Source organism: Mastigoproctus giganteus, chromosome 8 (genome assembly GCF_048544385.1).
Source record: "Mastigoproctus giganteus isolate SK-2022 chromosome 8, ASM4854438v1, whole genome shotgun sequence".
In the NCBI taxonomy this organism is placed as follows: domain Eukaryota; kingdom Metazoa; phylum Arthropoda; class Arachnida; order Uropygi; family Thelyphonidae; genus Mastigoproctus; species Mastigoproctus giganteus.
The window spans coordinates 208,868,853-208,890,412 of NC_143582.1; the positions used below are offsets into that span (position 1 = coordinate 208,868,853).

Here is a 21,560-nt window from a genome sequence, read left to right on the forward strand (position 1 = left end):
CAGTAATCCCCATAGTAATGTACCAACTATATGGTACTACACTCAGGGTAGTGGAAAATGAAAAAGACCTGGGGGTAATTGTACAATCGGATATGAAATTCTCTGAGCATTGCTGACAGGCTGAGAGTATTGCTCAAGGGGTTTTGTCAATGATATACAGGAATATTGCTAACAGCAGGTGATTATCCCCTTGTATAAGGCAGTGGTCAGGCCACATCTTGAGTATTGCATACAGTTCTGGAAATCTTATTTTAGGAAGGCTGTACAGCCGTTGGAATGAATAGAATGAAGAGCAGCAAGATTGGTGTGGGGAACAAAGGGATGCTCTTACCAAGAAATGCTTCAGTTTTGCAAACTGCAAAACTTTGCAGTTTGCAAAGTTTTTGCAAAACGGCTTTGACTGGTTTGAGCAAGCTCAATGCTGATGGGATTCTTCCTCTTGCTCAGCTTGCACACACGAGGGGGGCACAAATTCAATTTGAGGAAGGGTGGGTGCAGAACAGATGTGCGGAAGTTTGTCTTTAGCCAGTGGGTGGTTAATTGCTGGAAGAAACTTCCACCTGTTATTATGGAAGTTGACAGCTTAAAGTCAAGGAAGAACTAGACAAGCTAATGGTGGGAATGAATAGGTGAAATGGGATGTCATTTTTTTTTTTTTTTGGCTGATGATGTATAAGCTTGCTTTCTTGCATCATTTGCAACTACTAATGCTCATGCAAAAATATCCCATTTGCCCGTGAAGGGTGATTTGGGAACAAAATCTGATTTCTGGATGTGCAATGTTTGTATAACCCAGCTAATTCCAAAAAAGATATAGATAATTGCTAATATGTATTCATTTAAAAATTTTTTTTTTTTTTTTTTTTTATGAAGACCCCAAACACGAAAGGTATCGAAACCTATAGTACTTAGTACCGTGCATGGGTTGAAAGAGAAGTATGGGGGGAGGGGGATGCCGGAAACTTTGCTCTAGAGACTAAACATGGGTTTCACCACTTCAAGCCTCCAATGCAAAGTGGTGGTATTTCACCGGTTGATGAAAGTCATCTACCACCTGTGGCTATAAAGTTAGCTTATAATATGGGTGTCAGAGTTTTTCCCTGGCATCTGTGTTTTGTTGAGGTTGGCAATTTTAGATAAACACACTGACACTAAACTATAAACGGGAATCTAGTTTAAACAGTATATCACTATTACTGTTCATAATGTAATAGTCTACTGAGGGGAACTTGGCTCTGCTAAATATTCAACAAATTAATGTATTTTGAATCTTGATGAATGATTTACAGTGAATTTTATATTCAGTAGGTATCTGCTGAATAATAAAAGATAAATTAAAAAAAAACATATATTAGCAAATATGTTTTTCTTGAATTTAAAAACAGTTTTGCAAATCATATTTGTCTCTTAATGACCTTTGACACCTTTAATTTGAATCCTGATGGTGGCCATAATTCTGTTTTGAGACAGAGCCATGTACAGCTGACCGTGCCCAAAGATGAGTTTATCTTGATCTATGCAAAGACGGATGTGATTGGATGTCACCCCTGACATTTACTGATTATTTTAGTGAAAGCCAGCCATACAAGAAACTTTCTGTTGAGATTGAAATGTAAATTTTGGCTGGTATTCATATATATTAGTATATTCAGCATTAGAGAGGGACTTGAGAAGTTACCTTGTTAAGTAAGATTTAACAGTAAATGATTGATTTGGAGACTTTTCAAACAGAACTAGAAAAAATAATTAAAAATAAAATAAAATAAAGTGAAAGATGAAAAAGGCACTTCACATTACACATTAGTTTAATGCTGGTTTATTGCTGGCAAGTTATGTATATATATATGGTAATATATATATATATATATATATATATATATATATATATATAGTAATTTATGCATATCCACCAGAAATCGTGTAGAAACACAGAATAAATGCCAGAAATAACTGCATTAAAATTAATTTTAATACAGTTATTCCTGGCATTTATCTTGCATTTATGAAACTTCCATCTGATGTTGTGGAAGTGGGTTGTTTGAATAAGTTTAAGGAGAAATTATACAAATTATTAGAGGGGATGAATATGTGAAGTGAGTTTTTTGTATATTTATTTTATTTTATTTATTTTTTGAATGACTCTGTATAAGCTTGCTTACTTGCATCATTTGTTAATACTAATAGTAAAAATCATATAAAACCGAAAAAAACGCAATAAACGCCTCTAAACAGTCAATTATCAAATGATGGGTCCTTATCTCTTTTTTACGTACAAAGACTTGTGCATGAAAAGATAAACTGATAAACTGTTGGTGTGTACTTGGCTAAAATGAAAGTTGTGAGTAGGTTACTGTTGCCAGTCCCAAGGTGTATTCTTTGGTTAATTTGTCAGTTGAAAAAAATTCTGGATGTAAATGTGTCCCATTGCATAAGTTCCTGATTGGTTACTAACAACCAGTAAGCTTCTTGAGGTATTAATAACTGCGACTGAAACCATATTTATGCCTCAGCATTAGTTAGTTACTAATGCAATAAGAAAATTAAAATATAGAGAGATTTATGCAGCACATAACAGGTTATGCTTGGTAATAGCATATGAATTAATGGACTGCATAATCTCTGATTTGCATGAAACACGATTAACCTGTCCAAGACAACTGTAAACCATTACTTACCAAATGTACCATTTTTTACTATTAATTTTTGCCAATGCAATGTTTTATGAAATGGAAGCATTATCTTTTCTCCTCAGTGGATGACTAATAAAATAATTTGAAGTTTGAATTTAACAAAATGCCAATAAAACTTCTATTCATCTAATAGTGGCTTATCATACTAAATCAGAAAAAACAAAATAGCACATATATTGGGCATTTGGACAACACAGATACAGACATTGGAAAAGAAAAGGCTAGAATCTGGCAGGAGTTGACTGAAACTTGGGAAGGTAGATGGGATTCCTGAATAAAGGAACTGATAATCTGGTAAGAGGTTCTTTCCCAATGTTTAGTTTGCTGGCAAGAAAGTCATGGTTTCTATCCGAGTTTATAATTTTCATGTTAATAGGACATGGCTCCTTCAGAGTTTCTAATATTGAAACTTGCAGATGCTTGTTAGTTTGTTATTGTTATTTGGTTTTTAGGAGCATTAGCAACTAAGGCCATATTGCTCCGGTATATGCGGTGGCCATTCCCTGACCTTTCCGCATCCTCCATATTTGGTGGTGACGGGCTCGAACCCCAGTCTAATCAAGAAGCGTGTGCTATGCACTGCTGCTCCTTCACACCTGGCTACAGTGGCATACTTCTGCAGATGCAGAGCAGAAGACCACTGGACATATGTTCTCTTTCCCCAACTACCAGAATGCCCATTATGTACAAAATCAATGATCTCCCAAGATTCTAAATAACAGGCAGTCTCAGAAGTTTTCAAACACCCCTTATCTGTTAAAATCTTTTATAATCCTATTACCAAGCAACTGATACTAGTGCTTTCCTGTATAATAAATTTTTATTATTAGTGCTTATCATTAGTTACTCAACAGAATTGTTATGTGATCTGAATTGTAGTTCTTATATTAAATAATCGAGGAATATTGACACTATCAAATAACTGATTAACAAAAAAAAGGCCTTTTTTACAAATTTTATTTAGTCCTTTTACCCATAGTAACTGTAAATATACATGTTTTACTATAAGCATTTTCAACATGGCTGAGTATTATGTTTACTACAAAGCTCAACTAAACTGAAGCTAGTTGTCTAGTCTGCTTTAAAAGGTTTAATCAGTTGCAGCCAGCCCAGTTGATTAGCTCTATTTTTATATTAATGATGTGTTTTTTATGCATTATTTTTCAGCAGGGAGTTGTCACACTCGTTCAGTAAATTCAATAGATGCACGCCATGACAACTCTTTAATTGCCACTGGGTCAACAGATTCTACAGCAAAATTATTTAGTGCTTCCACTGGCAGGGTAAATAAATGCTTACTGTTATTGATGTTTTCATTTGTTGTACTTCATTCTCATTGTTTCTTTTAACATATTTATTATATTGAATTGTATTTTGCTTTTTCAGTTTCTTATGTTAGGTTTTAATTTATTTACATTTCATTTTTACTACACTGCGCTCATACTTAGACAATGATCATATTTGTTACGATATGATCATTGTCATATTGTAACAAATATGTTACATAATCTTAATATGTTACGTAGTCATAATAATCTCTCATTATTAATATTATTGTTATTTGAATTATGAATTGAAGGAATGAAGACCACTCATAAATAAGAGTTTCTTTTTGTTATTAATGATATTTACATTCTAAAGAGTAGAATTTTTTTTAAAACCCTTACTAGGATTTACATTTCATTAATATATTCTGTATACTGATAATTTGTCTCTTTTAAAGATAGTAAACAAAAAAGAAATACAGGGTGTTTCAAAAATAGCTTTACAACTTTGGAAGTGTATATAAATTTATTTAGAGGATGTACACAATATTTTGAAATGTCGGAATGTACCAAAACACTTCAAGTTTTATCTCGGGTAGTTATGGTTCAATATGACTTCCATTTGTAATGCGGCAGTGTCCCACGTGTAATCAATTTCTTGCCACACATGACGTAGCATCTCTGGCGTCACTTCTGCAACTAAGGCAGTAATTTGAGTTCGGAGCTGTTACATTTGCAGGTAAGGGTGGTATGAACACTAGATCTTTAGCAAATCCCCATAAAAAAATCCATAGGTGTTAAGATCCAGGGAATGAGGTGGGCATGCTATCACTGACCTGGGAAGCAGGTGTTGAGCTGCTTGCACACTTCTCCAAGGTAACGAGGGAGTGCGCCGTCTTGCTGGAAGTGAATGTGTCCATCTTGGTCATCTTTGTCAATTTGTGGAATGAGGAACTGTTGGAGAATGTCTAGATACATAATACCGGTAGTGGTCGTCTCCACGAAAAAGAAGGGCTGTATCTTTTTTTTTTTTGTTGAGGGTGCAAAACCTGTTTACCCTTAGGATGTCACGAACATGTTCCAGGGAGGCACGTGGATTTTCGGTGCCTCAAATCCTGCAGTTGTTGGCCTTACCAGTGACATGAAACGTGCTCTCATCACTGAAAATTACGGAGTCCAGAAATCCCTCATCGTCTTCTATCCGATTCAACATTATCATACAGAATTCCTTATGAACCAGCTTATCTGCATTCGTAAGGTGTTGCATGGTGGATAATTTGTATGCCTTTAAGTGTAAATGTTTTTGTAACACTCGCTTACACAGTCACGTGTAGAATACCACTTTCCAGAGACGCACATTGCATTGACTTTTGTGGACTTTGAACAAAGCTATCCCTAACCCTTTCCACATCGTCAGGAACATGTGGTTGACAGGTGACTTGGCATGGTGCACTGAACATCTGGTTGCAGCAAAATTCTTGTGCCATGTGTACATTGTAGGCCTACTAGGAGGTTCCTTGCGATACTGAGTGCAAAACTTCCTTTGAACTTGTGTAGCAGACTTCGTTTCTTTGAACCAAAACACACAACGAGCCCACTCTGCACCTGTGAAAGTCGCCATCTTGATCTAAACTGCCCGGGAGCACTCGCGGTGGTAGTATTGGGTACTACAGTTGACATGCATTACACTTGAAGTGTATTGCTACATTCTGACATTTAAAAATGTTATGTACGTCTTCTAAATAAATTTATATACTCTTTCAAAGTTGTAAAGCTGTTTTTGAAACACCCTGTACACTCTAAAACTTTCCAAGTTGCATAGAATAGTATCTGGAAAGTGACATCTTCAAAATAAAGTACTGCTACTTGATATATACATTGGGGGGCATGTTGCCACACAGGAATACTTTGGGTTATGAAAAACAACAAAGTTACGAATTTAGATTATGCTTAACATAAAAAGTAATTTAGAAGTAAAATTTGGCAGAAAATATTAAAAATTGACACCATGTTGCTTCCTCACTCTTCTAAAAGTACTGTAGAACAGAATTAGTATCAAGGATCAAAAGATCAGATCAAAGAGTTGAATTCCAGTAATTCTTGATTAATTAGGCAATCTTTAAATTTTGTTTTCTCTGAATTGTAATTCTCCTACTCTATTCCAAACCAGTCCAAGCATGTGCCACAAATAAGTTGACATCCATTCACTGTCCACCTACAGAACCAACTTTTCTCTTCCCCGTTTATCTCTTTTACTTCTGTTCTGTGGAGCAACCTTCCTTTAATGTATTTCTCAAAAAATTACAATGTACAGAAATTCAAGTCTGTCAGTAGGTATCAACTGTTTTCTCACACCCTTTAACCCTTGCATGGTACTAAGTACTGTAGGTTCTAATATGTTTTTTGTTTAGGATTTTTATAAAAAATAAAGTAAAAAAAAAATAAAAAAGACATTGTAACATGTTAAGATTGCTGTAAACTGTAATACAAAGTACTCGGTGTACTTTGTAAGTACACCGAGGAAGTGCTATCTGCTACTTGCTTACTTAAGCAAAAAAAAAAAAAAAATTAGCAAACCTTCATGAAGAAAGAACTAGTGAATTAAAATACACCAAATAAACAAGAAGAGGGGGTTTCCACTCGCTCAAAGCATGGACAGTGGCTTGATATATCATTTACGGTATGGTGCAACTGCTGCATGAAAACCCACTACACCATAGCAAAGGAAAATATACTAAAGAGAAATAACAAAAAAAAAAAAGAAGTTTATGGGAACCACTTCTTTAAGGAGGTCTCAATCCAGTGTAAATTCCCAAAATACTTGCATTTCTGCAACAGCCAATAAATGCAAAATGATCATGGATGCTCCTATGCAAGCAATGAAGACAGATTCAATTGAAATCTTGAGTCAGGAAACAAACTGAAAAGTGAAAATTTCATTGTTGATGGCCCATTTGATAAATCTAAGGAAATGAAAATAAGTACCATAACATTACTAAAAAAAAAAAAAATAAATAAATAAATAAAATAATAAAATTAAAATATCAAATTAAAAAGTTTGAATACTGTTAAGCACATTTCAGTTTTCATATTTTATATTGTAATGTATTAAAATTACTACTGCTTTAGGTTGTCAAGTTAAGGCAAGTAGCAACTTTCTCAGCAATTGATACTTTCTCATTGCAGTTTATAGCAATCTTAATGTGATACAGTTATGATAAATCATTAATTAATTGATTACACCATATTTAATTTTTCATATTTTATATTGTAATAATTATTCTCTCTCTTGATTTCTTTTTTTTGAGGCAGACCAATGCAGAAGTATGTAGTACGAGTTGTGTTATTTAGACTGTTCGTATATCCATTCAGTTTTTTGTGCTCCTTTAGCCACTGATGAATTCAAGATGGAATTCATATATGTATTGCCTTTTTTTTGTGGTGTGTTTCCATTCCAAATTTTGCTGTTTGCATTACAATTATTCTTTTCTATGCTCATATTAGATATGGACTATGCTGTAGGTGGTCTTGGCGCATTATAGCCGTAGTAGCTAATGCGCCAATAAAACCAAAACAAAACAAAACAAACAAACAAACTATGCTGTAGGAAAAATCTGTTTACTGGAAAATTCACAGTACATAGAAAGGCCTGGATGACAGTGTTATGCTCTTCACAAATGAATCATAATTCATCCTGCATACTGATTTTAAAACTTTCATCTGGAGGAATGATGAAATTACTGTAAATTTTATAACATCATGGAAAAGGATGGATATAGAGGTTGGTTGTGTGGGGTAAGCAGCATTAATCATGTCTGTAAAAATTTAGCTGTTTACAGATATCTGGATTACATTTTAATAGATATCATGCTGCACTTGCTCATTTGGCAAATCATTGCTTACAAGGTGAGAATTATAGCTAGCACCTATGGATTTTCCTGTACCGTTCCACATTGATAATTCTACCAAGTTTGCTTATGATACTCTAGGAAAATGCTATGCAGTCTCCCACCCTCAATATTTTCAGCAACTTGGTATTTTTCTTATCTGATTGTTATCATACTTTCTAGTAGTATTACTGTAAATTATTACAGTAATACTACTATATTAACTGATTTTACATTCATTAACTGATTTTTTGTTTCATGTAACATCTGCTGTTTTAATAAATATTTCTTCAGAATGCAAAATGTGTGTTTGAAAATGTTTTCATTGCCCGAGTTATTGATATTTGTAGAAATTTTCTATCTTTTTTTTTTTTGTGTGTGTTCTGCTGTTATGTATATATAGGTGCTGCGCAAGAGTAGTTAAACTTATATTATATAGAGTAAGAAAATAGTAGCTAATGTGTTTTTGCTTTTGTAGAATTGTTAGGCTTTACAAAATATTGCAGCATACCTTATTTTTCAGGTAGTTGCCACATTTCAGTGTGAAGATAGTCCTCCTGATGTATTTAGTGGATCTGTAGAAAGTGTAGCCTTTTTTACAAGGTACAATATTTTTAATGTATATTTTATTTAAAGATTTTTTAAATAAGGTCTGTAAATACCACTTGTGTGAAAAATGCGTGGTGTTGGAATAAAAACTCTTGTAATCTCTTGCAACTTTATACCCCCTAAATTTTAATGGTGTGATCATCCCAGTTATTTTACACCAAAGTTAAATACCAAACTACTTTCTGTATTCACAAGATTTCCACTTAACTTAGAAATAAGTCATTGCTGGCAGTATCAAGTATTCCATAGCCTTAAACATCATTTTGCATAAGTTGAGGCCATTATCATTCCTTACAGAGGACTGGCGTGACACACATTGTATAAACATTTGAATAATATTATCTCATGAGAATTAAGTGTCTGTTCCTGAAATGGAATCCATTTTAAATCCTGTTGATTTATTGATCTCATGAGCACTTATTATTTTGCTCTCTTATAAGATGTTTTTGAGAGCCCAAGTTATATTTGTTTATAATTGGCTATATTTGTTTGTTATTTTTAGCCTGCCCCATCTGGCCACTGGAACTCTTTCTGGTACAATAGGAATTTGGGATATTCCTTCACAAACTAACAGAATGTTTTTCAAGCAGGAAGTAAGTTAATTATTTGTACACTACATTAATTTAGAAATTAAATTGTAATATAGTTTAATGGCAAACATTTATAAACTGTCTGTCCATTTGGCCTTGATAAAATGTGATTTTTATGTGTTTGATTTTTTTTTTTTTTTTTTAAGTTTATTAAAAAATGTGTATGACTGTATCACCCTAATCAAGAGAACATTTTTTTCTAACTTTCAATAAGCTACTTTTAACCGATTGTTGTCAGATAATAGGTTAAATATACTTAAATTGCTATCTGCATCTATATATGCATTATTTGTAATTAATAAATAGTCTAAATCCATTTATTGACTAATTTTATTAAACAGGCTAAGAGACAAATTAATTACTGTAGCATAAAACTTATTGTAACTTGATTTTGTTAACTCATAACTAGCTGTTGATTTTTGCTTCTTGTTCTTAACTTGTTGTTCTGTTCATATTCTTTAAAGGGAAAAAACATACTAAATATAACCCATGTCACCTTCAAACATAACTTCACACCTTGTACTATTTTATGTATAAACATCTTTGGCGGCACCTATTAAATTTCGGAATGTAGTAAAATCAATTTATTTTGTGATGTGGAAATGACGTCATTTCCATTTCATAACAAAGAAAAACAGAGTCAGGAGGGGAAATCGCACAAAGCATCATGGAAGATGTTCGTGGATGTTCCCAGAGCTTTTTCTGCAACCAGCAGGCATAAACCAGCTGGTTGCAGAAAAATGTTTGTTTCGAGGCTTAGGTAGCTTTGGGCTAACCACTGCCACATGTGGAAGAAACCTTTTGGTAACCAGAGAAATGGATATCTTGCAAAATTTAAATTAAAGTAAAGCATTTAAAGCAAAGGATCATGGGAGGTGATCTTGGATGTGCTCAGAGCTGGCATAAACCAGCTGGTTGCAAAAAACGTTTATGATTCAGGGTATACCAGTTAGGTGGCTTTGGGCTAACTATTGCCACCCATGGCAGAAACCTTTTGGTAGCCAGAGAAATGGACATCTTGAGGGCACTGTGCATTGTTCATGATTTCGGTTCTAGCTGTTCAAAAGTTAGTAGGTGTCATCAAAGATGTTTATACATAAAACATCTTTCATAGTACACGTGCAATATTTTTTTTCTTCAAAACATGTTAATCTCTCATTAAATTGAAATAACTTTATAATCTAGTGGAGGGTAAAAATAGTGAGGGTTTTAGCAATCTAAATAGGAGCCTCCAGCATTTAGTGTACTTAATCCTTTTAAAACCTTAACATGTTGATGCATATGTGTGCGAAGGGGATTTTAATCCACTTGAGTGAAAAACTGCCTGACTTTAAAAAACTACCTGAAAGAACTAAAAATAAATATTTTTGTCATTATATTTTTCACCAGCAGCTGACTGATTTAGCTGTAGTGAGAAGAAAGCTCAAAAATGTCTGTCCTCCCCAGTCCATATTGACTTGATCTCGTAACTTTTGAATTTGGTTCTTAAAGGTATTAAACACTTAGTTAAGTCACCACCACATGCCCAATTGCCAAAGGTAATTTACTGAACTCACATATATATTTTCTTAATTTCTTTTGTGTTCTGTAACTTACCTTGTTTCTCTTTGTCTGTCCTTCCCAGCAGGTCCGAATTCTTCCTAAAATGAAATTCAAACCTGTACCTAATACTCAAGATATGGGCTAACCATTGCATTGTTTTCTGTGCTAATATTTTTAATTTTTAAAATATAAACATAATAGTAGTCATAATATATTTATGAATAGTAACTTATCCTTAAATCATTCTTATTTCAGAGTGGTATTGTAAAGCTTTTGTGTGATCAGTCATCACCTCTCTTATATACAGCAGGATTAGATGGCCTTGTTAGAATGTTTGATGGACGAACTGGCCAGAAAGAAAGGCAGTGGTGTGGCCACAAATTAGAAATTTTTGATTTTGCACTTAGCAAGTAAGTTTTAATTTTATTTATTTTAAGCTAGAAATATGAATATTATGTTTGTGTTTTTTTTTTTTGGTTACTTTAAAAATTGTAGCCAATTCCCCCCCCCCCCTCTGATTGTGAAAAAGATCAGAAGGTAAATGACAAATTGTACATTTTTTCTCTTCCATCTCTTGAATGTGATTTTCTCAATCAGCTGACCATCTAAAAATATTGTAGTATCAAGAAAGAGAATAAAAATTATCATTAACATCTTAGTTGACACTTATGGAAGTTACAAGATGTCTAGGAGGTTGTGAAAGAGCTAACTATATGTTTATGTATTTGAAAGGCTTTGTCTACATTTGTCTTGGGACATCAGTTTTTTATTTCACTTTTAATTTATTATGGAGCCTCTCAGTTTTTCAGGCTAGGGAGAGATTATACATATAGGCAAGTGCCTCAATATTCAAGACATTACTTTCAAGAGAAGCATGTTGTATACTGTTAACTAAATTTTAGAAATTTCCACCACAACTGTTTTTGTGGTAATTGACACAATTGGGAAGCATTTGAATAAAGGACTACTAATGAAAAATAAACTGGATGCATTGACGTTATGTTTAGGCAAGCAAAGCCAATCCAAAACTCCAGGTAGAAACCAAATGTCAACTTAGATAACGGTTGGGGGGGGGGTATTAAATATTAAAATTTTATGTTAAGATAAAGAAAGACAAAAGAGCTAAAAGAAAGAATAAAAGTATTACTTAGGAAAGCCGGATTATAATTTTAACCCATCTTTACTAGTGAGGGCCTTGGATTAACAAGGTAAAGATGCTAATTATAAGCTATTGAAATATTAAATAAATATTAATTCTGTAAAGAAACATTAAATAATTAAATTAATATGTAAATTAAAACAGGAAATAATTAAGGTACTACATTAGGAGTATAAATACCAGCAATATTGATTAAGTTATAGAAATAAATAAATAAATAAAAAAATGCACAGATGTGCAGTTTCTAAATGCTTCCTGTGTTTCTAAACTTCAGTTTAGAAACATGGGGTGCATTTTAGCTTTAGATGCTAATGCGCCATAAAATCCTAAATAAATCCTAGAAACATGGGAAAATGCCTGTGTTTAAGACTTGCTAATTTCCAAGAGGAACATTAAATTTCCAATCTACTGGAAGATGATATTTAAGTAAATTTATGTAAATTTTTGCTACTTTCCTTTTCCTTTGGAGTCTTATATGTATGATTTTCCACTGATGAGGTACCAATTAGCAGTGAAATAGCTAGCTGGGAAATTGTTAAGTTCCCACACAAGTGTTATCATTATGGCACTAAAACATATGCAATATTGGCATTATTCTGATTAGAAATAAATAATTATTGTATGCATCTATAAAACTAATATTATTTCAAATTAATCTACAAAATTTAAAAGGCTTCACTTGATTAATCTTTCCTGGAGTGTATACGTAATATACATTTTTCAAGGTTGTTTCAGATATGTTACAAATCTTTTTCTGTAAGTGCTACCATCTCCTATCTGTGTTTCTAAATTATAATACAATTTATAATAGATGGTAGCACAAAAATAGCTTTTAAAATTTGATAGGGGGGGTGCTCGTCAGCTGTTGTTCAATTTTTGGTTTATAAAAGCTGAGATTCTCTGAAAAGTTTGCAAAAAAAAAATTTTACTTATCCATTGTATTTATCTTTGTTATTATTTATTAGTAAACTAATTGCTTGAAAAGATATTATCCAAGAAATATTAATAGTACCAGTGCATCTGGAAACCAGCAACCTTGTGATCTGCAATTTTCTAGGTTTTTTGGACATTAAATCTAATGAAGCATGAATTTGTTAAAGTTGAAATTCATATAAATGGAGAATGCATTGGCAGCTTCCTTTTTTGCTAATTTCTTTATTTGATGTACAGGTTAGTGTAAATGCATCATTTTAGTATGCAGCAATATGAGGCCAATTAACTACTTTAGTAGTTAAGAATTGGCATCATTTAAGTATATCTCATTGTGAGATATTACAAACGGTGCCATTTGGGTGGTGGTATCCACTGAGAATAAGTAACAATCGTCTTTTCCATTGGTGAAGCGTTACTTATTCAAGGTAGTGCAATATCATAGCAACTCGTGAAGCTATTCACAACATAAGATACACCGATGAGCCAAAACATTATGACCAACAAGTCCTTATGCAAATTGAAGCAACTGCAGGTGAACTACGGTACGTGCGTGGGTCAGGACACTGTAAAAAACACCTGATTCTGAGCTCTGTTAATCAGTGTTACCCTTGTTCATCAGATGGGAAAGGCAGCGGACTTAAGCAAGTTTGACAAAGGCCAAATTGTAATGGCCATATGACTGGGTCAGAGCATATCCGAAATGGCACGACTGGTAGAATGCTCACAGTCAGCCATGGTTAGTACCTACCGAAAGTGGTCCAAGGAGGGAACACCCACAAACTGCGGCAAGGTGTTGGATGAGCACGGCTCATTGATGCTCGATGAGCCGTGGTCATCCAAGGCTCTCCCAGATAGTACGTGGCAACAGAAGGGTGACTGTGGCGCAACTCGCCGCTAATTGGAATGCTGGTGACGGGAGTAACATGTCACAACACAATACACCGAACTTGCTGAAAATAGGGCTGCGTAGCCTCAGGCTGCTCTAAGTGCCCATGCTAACCATGGTTCACGGACGACAACAGCGCCTACAGTGGGCATGTGAGCATCAAGTACTGGACCTTGAGTGATTGGAAGAAGGTTGTCTGGTCCGATGAATCACGTTTCCTGTTGTACCATGTCGACGGCCAGGTACGTGTGTGTCGTTTACTTGGATGCACCGTGGGATGAAAACAAGCCAGTGGTGTCATGCTTTGGGTGATGTTCTGCTGGGATACCCTGGGTCCAGTCATCTATGTGCCAGGCACTCTGACATCTACCACCTACCTAAACATCATTGCTGACCAGGTACACCCTTTCATGGCAACAGTCTTCCCATCTGGCGGTGCTGTCTTTCAGCAGAATAATGCACCATGCCACACTGTCTGGATTGTTTGAGACTGGTTTCCTGAACACAAGGAAGACTTCCAGGTATTGCCCTGGCCTCCAAATTCCCCAGACATCAATCCCATCCGAGCATCTGTGGTTTGTGTTGGAACAGCAACTCCGATCTGCGTTGGACCGTGGACCTTACAGGAGTTAAAGGATCTGCTGGTTACGTGTTGGTACCAGATACCACAAGATACATTTAGAAATCTTGTAGCATCCATGCCTTGTTGGGTACAAGCTGTTTTGGCTGCATATGGAGGACCAACATCATATAGGTAGGTAGTCATAATGTTTTGGCTCATCGGTGTATACTTAAATGATGCCAATTCTTAACTACTTTAGTAGATTGCTGCGTATTAAAACGATGCATTTACACTAACCTGCACGTCTGTAAACTTCTATGCAACATGAGGCTTTAGCCCTAAAATGTTTTCGGACTGATAACTAGTTGCACACCATCAGGCATCTCTCATATTGTGGAGTCATACTTCGTAACTGGGTTGTCATTATTGCAACAGGGTACCTGCCCACCCACTGAGAATAAATAACAATAGTCTTTCCCATTGGCGAAACGTTACTTATTCGAGGTAGTGCAATATCATGGCAACTCATTGTGAAGGTATTCACAGTATGAGATTAAACTTAAATGATGCCAATTCTTAACTGCTTTCATAGGTTGCTGCCTACTAAAATGATGCATTTACACTAACCTGTGTAAACTTCTACACGAGGCTTTAGCCCTAAAATGTTTTCTTTCTTTATTTGATTAACTTTTTGTTTGTTAACTTTATTTTTTTATCTCCTATGGGCCATTGGTTGAAATTTATAAATTAGAAACTAAGGTACAGTGATTACTAATGTTAAAATGATAATAATAAAAAAAACTGGCAAATAAGCACTTAACTGAATTGCTTTATTAATTTTCTCTGGAAAATATTGAAAAATATTTAAGATGTACATGGTGTTAGCAACTAACACCTATGTCATGTGGGAATTTTTGCTGCAAACTGCATTTTCCAGGCTTTGGAAAAAATAAATCTAATCAAGCATGAAGTTGTCTACGTGAATTAATGATGCGTGTGAGGTGTTACAGGTACCTGCTATCATGCTGAACATTGAACAACCTGAACAAACAAAGAAAAAAGCTAAAGAGATCAAATAGAAAATAAAATGAAATACAATTGTTTGGGATCCAGAGTGATCAGTGCTACCTAAGAGGTTACCATGTTTATCTTTCACTTTTTGCTTGTAGTGAGGGTCGACATTTGCCTTTAGGATTGCACGTGTTTGGATTCCTTGCGTCATTCCAGCTACACCATCTTGTGCAAAATGCTGCATAGTCATGTGTAGTGTTCAAGTATTAGTTTTTACCTCTAGCCTTTTTTGTTTGTTCAGTCTATTCAATTACAGCATGATTGCAGGTAACTCTAGCACCTCACAATCCTTTTGTGATTTGCAACAAAAATTATTACAGTGCATATGTTGGAATTGTTAAACTGTAGCTATATAATGTGTAATTTAAAAAAGCAAAAATAATCAATCTGGTTGTATAAACACTTCGGGAAAAGTTAGCCATCAAACAAACTTTGTGCTGTGGGTTTTTCATTTCCCATGTACTGTAACCAATATGCCCTTCCCCCCTTATCTAATTTGGAAAGCTGTGAAGACATTATTAAAAAATGAATGTATGAGATGTCACTCCTCTAAATCCATTGTGGCTGTTCTGGAGTTCTTGCATTTGCTAATAGTTAGCAGTCTATAAATACATGCCAAAGTACTCCCCTCCACTCTCTGTCAGGAATTATTAAAGACCAGTGAGAGACAAGTACAAAGGTTCGTCATAAACTTCACATAGGTTGATACTTGGCAAACTTACAAGTTTCACAGAATACTTTATCCTAAGTGTTCATATGAACAGTACAATGGCCATATTCTTATGCACTTTATCAGAAAAATAAAATATAAACAAGATACACTGCCTGCCAAAGAATAAAAGTATGGCTATCGTCCCCCCCCCCTCACAAAGGCATTTATGAAAAACACAGTCTGGTTTGTCATGTAAGAATTCATGATGATCAGAAGAATGTACATAAATTTTAGATTGATTTTACAGATTAGTTGTTTTCAAGGAATTGATTACAGGATGTTAAATAAATGTTCCATACATGTTTTCCATTATCACAGGTGTGGGCAGTTTTGCCATTAAGGTGATTGTGTGCACTGATCCCATTCAGTGAAGTGTTATGACTTTCACGTATTTATTTAATATACTTATTGCAGAACTGTATGGCTTTGCATTTGGTGACCAGCAGTCATTTTAATTACTGATTGAAACTGAAAATTTAAATTATGTTTAAAATTGATAGTTGCATTTGTGATTCATGTTATTTAAGAGGTTATCCTATTTTAAAGATGTCTCATTTTTTTACAGTAAATCATCAAAGAATGGTATAAAAATTTGTGTTTACGAATTAGTTTAGTAGGTTCCCCCTTCTGATAGAGGACTCATTTTCTTTTCAGGGACAGGAGTATTATAGTGACAGCATCTGAAGATAAAACTTGCAAAGTTTTCCGGACTATTGGAAGGGATACATAAATAAAACATTTTGTATAATGTATTTATTTTTGATAAATTTAAATAAAAAGCATTGCTTTATGTAATGCCAAATTAAAACCTATGTATATTAACATCATTTAATTTAAAATTGTATGGAATTGAACAGAACTTCACATAGGTCAATACTTGGCAAACTTACAAGTTTTCCAAACTATATAGAGTGGCCAAAAATATGAAACACATGATGAATGGATCTTGTAAAAGAAATTGATTATTCTCACAAATTATTTCATATCATGAAATAAGTTGTGCCCCATCCTGCCAAAACAAAATTTAATTACCCGAGCTAATCTTCATCAGCTTGAGTAAGAATACTAATTCAATTTTGTTTAATGTTTTGTATGTTTTTAAATTTGGCTAATTTGTATGTCAGATCATTATTTAGTTCTCAGGCGGAAGATCAAATAATGTTAATTTTTTTTGTTTGAAATGTAAACTAGTTTGTGATAATTAATTTTTACCATTTCGAGATATCGGTTTATATGTTGCTCTTTGTCGGGGATGAACAAGGAGGGAAAATAAAGCACTTTATAAAACATTTTCATGTGTAAATAGAACAAAAAAAGTATTTACATAGACTAGTTATATATGGGTTTTTATTCTGAAAAATGAGCTATGGCATAATAATGCTTCCCTGTGTATGAAGGAAATCTGGACTACAACTACCCTGCATGATTCCTTTCCTGAAATTTTTGCTTGGAGGCTAAACAACAAATTAACTGAACTTGCCACACTTTTGTAGTTATGGTCAGATCCTATAGCAAAGCAGAGGATCCTTCTGCTACATAAAGGAATAAAGAAATGTTGCAGATATATACTGTAGCTGGATCTCTGGATCAGACAGGCTGGGAGCATGCCATCACAACAAGGGATAGACATCAGGAGAGAAAGTCAGGGAGGAGCCAAGGGAGCAAGTTCAGCTGGTTGGGGGCTAACATCATCTTTCCTCTATTGCTCTGAGTGCATTGTCTCAGAGAGTTTGAGCCTATTTGTGTTGAGTTGGAATGACTGCTGATGGTGGGTCCATTGGGATTGGCCTGCAGGAGGATGACCTTCCTGAGTGGAGTTTGGAAACGTCTGTCATGCTGTGGTGACTAGGTGAAAAGCAGCAAAACAAATGCATATAATTTGCATATAATAATGTAATATTACTGGGAGTTACTGGGCCTTAAAATTTTTTCTGAATACATTCAAGGTAAATATTCAGAAAAATCCATATTTTGAATTCTGTGACACAGAAACTGTGATATGTATATAGTAGTACTCAGCAGCAGCTTAAGCAAGTTCAGTTATATATTAAATAAGCATATAATAAAATTTTTAGTCACTTAACAGTTTTTATTTGAAGAATATTACAACAGTTTGAAATATCACTTACATTTGTACATTATACCTTACTTTATCAACAAAGGAAATACTAACAAAAACCTTAGATTTTCTTTGTCAACAGTGAAATAACTTCAAGTTAAAAATGATAAAAAAATATAGTCAGTCCTCTGTATCAATTACTAACTAGAGCGTAATTGAGCATCCTGCAATATTTATAAAACTATGTATTAGTACATCACTACATATACATAAAGCATAGTATCATTCAAAACAAGGAATATATTATCACAGGTTTCCTCTTATCCTTGAAAATTAATGCACTTCAGAGCCATTCATCTCATCCCTTATATTACTGTCATTAAGTTATATTATTCAGACAGATATCCAGAAGCATTATACAAAGGAAAGCAATTACTAATTCTGTTAATTAGTAATTACAAACAGAATTTAGTAACAAGAAAAAATTCTCAAAAGTTTTGTCTAGAAAAAGTAAATATTTACAGTGATCAATAATACAATCTTCATGCCTTTCAATAACCTACACTTAAATGCAGATGAAAAAAAATTTGTACATAACTGTACTGTAGAAATAATATATAACTCTTGCAGATGACAAAATTATAAATATACATATATACAGAACAACATATTCAACAGTAGTAACATTAAGTGCTTAGTTGACACAGTAATGCTACACCTCTACAGATCCAGTGTTTTTCTGGTTGGTCTGTAGGGATTCGCATAGACATTACAAAGTTTGTAGAATGACCTGTGGTGGACAGGGTTCCTCTTCTTTCACTGGTTTTATAAACTGGACAGAGATAACTGGGTCGGGGAACATATTCTTGTCTTGTTAGGGGTCTTAGCCATATCTAACAAAATATAGAAATATACAGCAGTTAGAAGAATGCAGCAATGTGCACAAATATGGAACACCTATACCTTTTGGCTTTACACTGGAGAAAAATATATTATAATGAATATTTAAATGCTCATCTACTAATAGTTTAATTATGTATAATATCAATGCAGTTACTTATATATATAGTCACAGAAAAATTAGCATAAGTTCCAGACATGGCATTTTACTGTGAATGAATGTTTTAAGTGATATTCAAGAACTTAGACATCTTGAGAAAATCTCTAAAAAATTCATAAATCTGAGTGGCTGTGATTAGGGACATCATCTCTCATGACCTATTCATATAATAACTTCCTAATTCATTTCACAAATATACGTGGTCTCAATTCCAATCTCAACGATGTCCATTTCTACTTGCAGTCTTCCAAACCCCATGTACTTTTTCCTGACTGAATCTCAGTTATCAGTTGATTCAACTACTGCTTATCTCAGATGTCCAAATTATTTGCTGTATGATTCCTTTTGCCTCAAAGGTGGTACTTGTGCATATGTCCGTTCTGATATTCCCTGTCAGAGACTTGGCAATTTGGAATCTCCTCTCTTTGATCTTCTCTGGCTTAAAATCTCTCTACCTCATTGTGTAAAATGCATCTGTTGTCTCTACCGTTCTCCCAACTCCACTAATCACTTGGAGCTCTTTGACTTCCTCTCTTTGCAACTTGACTTTCTCCAGTCCAACTTTCCTAACAGTGAGGTAATTTTCCTTGGTGATTTTAACGTTCACAACTCCAGCTGGCTTCCGTTTTCTAGTCACACCAGGTCGAGATGCTGAGGCTTTTGCAATTACTAATGACCTAGCACAGATTGTTCATTTACCTACAAGAATACCAGACAATCCTAATCATACAGCCAATACGCTTGATCTTTTTCTCACAAACAACCCTTCTAAGTACAAGGTTGAAGTGAGAGGTCCTTTAGGCACTTCAGATCACAACTTGGTGATTGTCTCTTCTCCAATGGAACCTTTATCTCATGGCTATTCCCAACTTCGTATTGTTTGGCATTACAAGAATGCAAAATGGGATGACCGGCGAGACTTCTTTTCTTCTTTTCCTTGGTCTTATTACTGTTTCAAAACTTCTGATGTCAACGTTTGCTCAGATCGTGTCAGTGAAATTAATCTTGCAGGAATGGAATCCTTTATCCCACTCCACTTTAAAATCTCATCCTTTATCTAAACCTTGGTTTTCCAATAAATGTGCTAAGGCTGTCCAAGAGAAGAACGTTGCATATCGTAATTGGCTTGTTTCTAATTCTTCAGTTTCATTTTCTGCCTACACCAAAGCTCGCAACAATTGTAAAGCAGTTATTAATCAGTCCAAACTAGACTTTGAACAGGCTAAGAGTAGAAAACTTGCTTCTTGCCCTAATGGTAGCCGAGCATTCTGGTCTCTTGCCAAAGCTATTGGCCGCAACTTTTGCCCATCTCTGCTCCCACCTCTGTCCAAACCAGATGGTTCTGTTGTCACTTCAGCCAAGGGTAAAGCTGACCTGCTAGCATCCCATTTTTCTTCCAGCTCATGTATTAATGACCTTGGTAAAACACCTCCCACCATTCCTAACACGCTCCATTCAATGCCTCCTGTGGTCTTCCGTCAAAAGGATATCAGAAGGATTTTGATGAATCTTGATGCTACGAAAGCTCCAGGTCCTGATGGTATTTCTCCACTTGTTCTCAAAACCTGTGCTCCTGAACTTACTCCTATTCTTTGCTGCCTTTTTTCACTTTCTTATTCCAAAGGTGTTTTTCCTTCTGCTTGGAAATTTGCTCATATCCAGCCAGTTCCTAAAAAGGGTGACAAATCCCTCCCATCCAATTATCATCCCATTGCAATTACTTCTACTCTTTCTAAAGTAATGGAGAAAATCAATTAACCGCCAACTTTTAAACTACCTAGAAACCTTCCATCTGATCAACGATCGCCAGTATGGATTCCGTCAGTGTCGATCCACTGGTGATATTCTGGCTTATGTTACCCATTTATGGACTAATTCAATGGAAAGGTTCGGTGAAACACAAGTAGTTGCTCTTGACATCTCAAAGGCTTTTGATCGTGTTTGGCATAAAGGTCTTCTAAACAAGCTTCCATCTTATGGTTTGCCAACTGTTTTTAGTAATTGGTTATCCAGTTTTCCTTCTGATCGCTCACTGAGGGTGATGGTAGATGGATCTCGGCCTGTAACTTCTCCACTAATGCCGGTGTCCCCCAAGGTTCAGTTATTTCCCCCACTCTTTTCCTCTTTTATATCAATGACCTTCTTCCATTGACTGGAAATCCTATCCATAGTTTTGCCGATGATAGCACATTGCATTCAACTTTCCATTTTGAGAAACCTTGTCCAGCTCAATCAGCTTCAAGTTCTCGAAAATCTGCTGCCAATTCCTTAAATGCCGATCTTCAGGTAATTCTCCAGTGGGGCAAAGACAACTTAGTTGATTTCAACCCTTCTAAAAATGATATATCTCTTTTGGGGATTACCCTGACTTCTAATCTCTCTTGGCACAAGCACATTACAAATATTGCTTCCTCTGCATCTAAAAAACTTGGTTTTCTCTTTCGCTCTCGCCGTTACTTTTCTTCCAAACAGCTGCTCACTCTGTATAAATCGCAAATCCGCCCTGCCATGGAATATTGTTCCCACATCTGGGGT

General features: G+C 34.8%; 2 protein-coding genes across 2 annotated transcripts in view; one reads left to right on the top strand and one right to left on the bottom strand.

Annotated features, from left to right (window-relative positions):
* Positions 1–16,636, top strand: part of LOC150082234 (angio-associated migratory cell protein-like) — a 58,038-nt gene extending 41,402 nt beyond the window's left edge. The window contains exons 8-12 of the mRNA XM_090380455.1: positions 3,858–3,973; positions 8,366–8,445; positions 8,954–9,044; positions 10,839–10,993; positions 16,561–16,636. Of these exons, the coding sequence (XP_090236581.1) occupies positions 3,858–3,973; positions 8,366–8,445; positions 8,954–9,044; positions 10,839–10,993; positions 16,561–16,636 (518 nt within the window). The remainder of the gene's footprint in view (positions 1–3,857; positions 3,974–8,365; positions 8,446–8,953; positions 9,045–10,838; positions 10,994–16,560) is intronic.
* A 2,015-nt stretch (positions 16,637–18,651) lies between these two features.
* The window catches only part of Dhc36C (Dynein heavy chain at 36C), a 592,122-nt gene continuing 589,213 nt past the window's right edge, over positions 18,652–21,560 (bottom strand). Inside the window, exon 58 of the mRNA XM_090380456.1 lies at positions 18,652–18,858. Coding sequence (XP_090236582.1) covers positions 18,652–18,858 — 207 coding nt within the window. The remainder of the gene's footprint in view (positions 18,859–21,560) is intronic.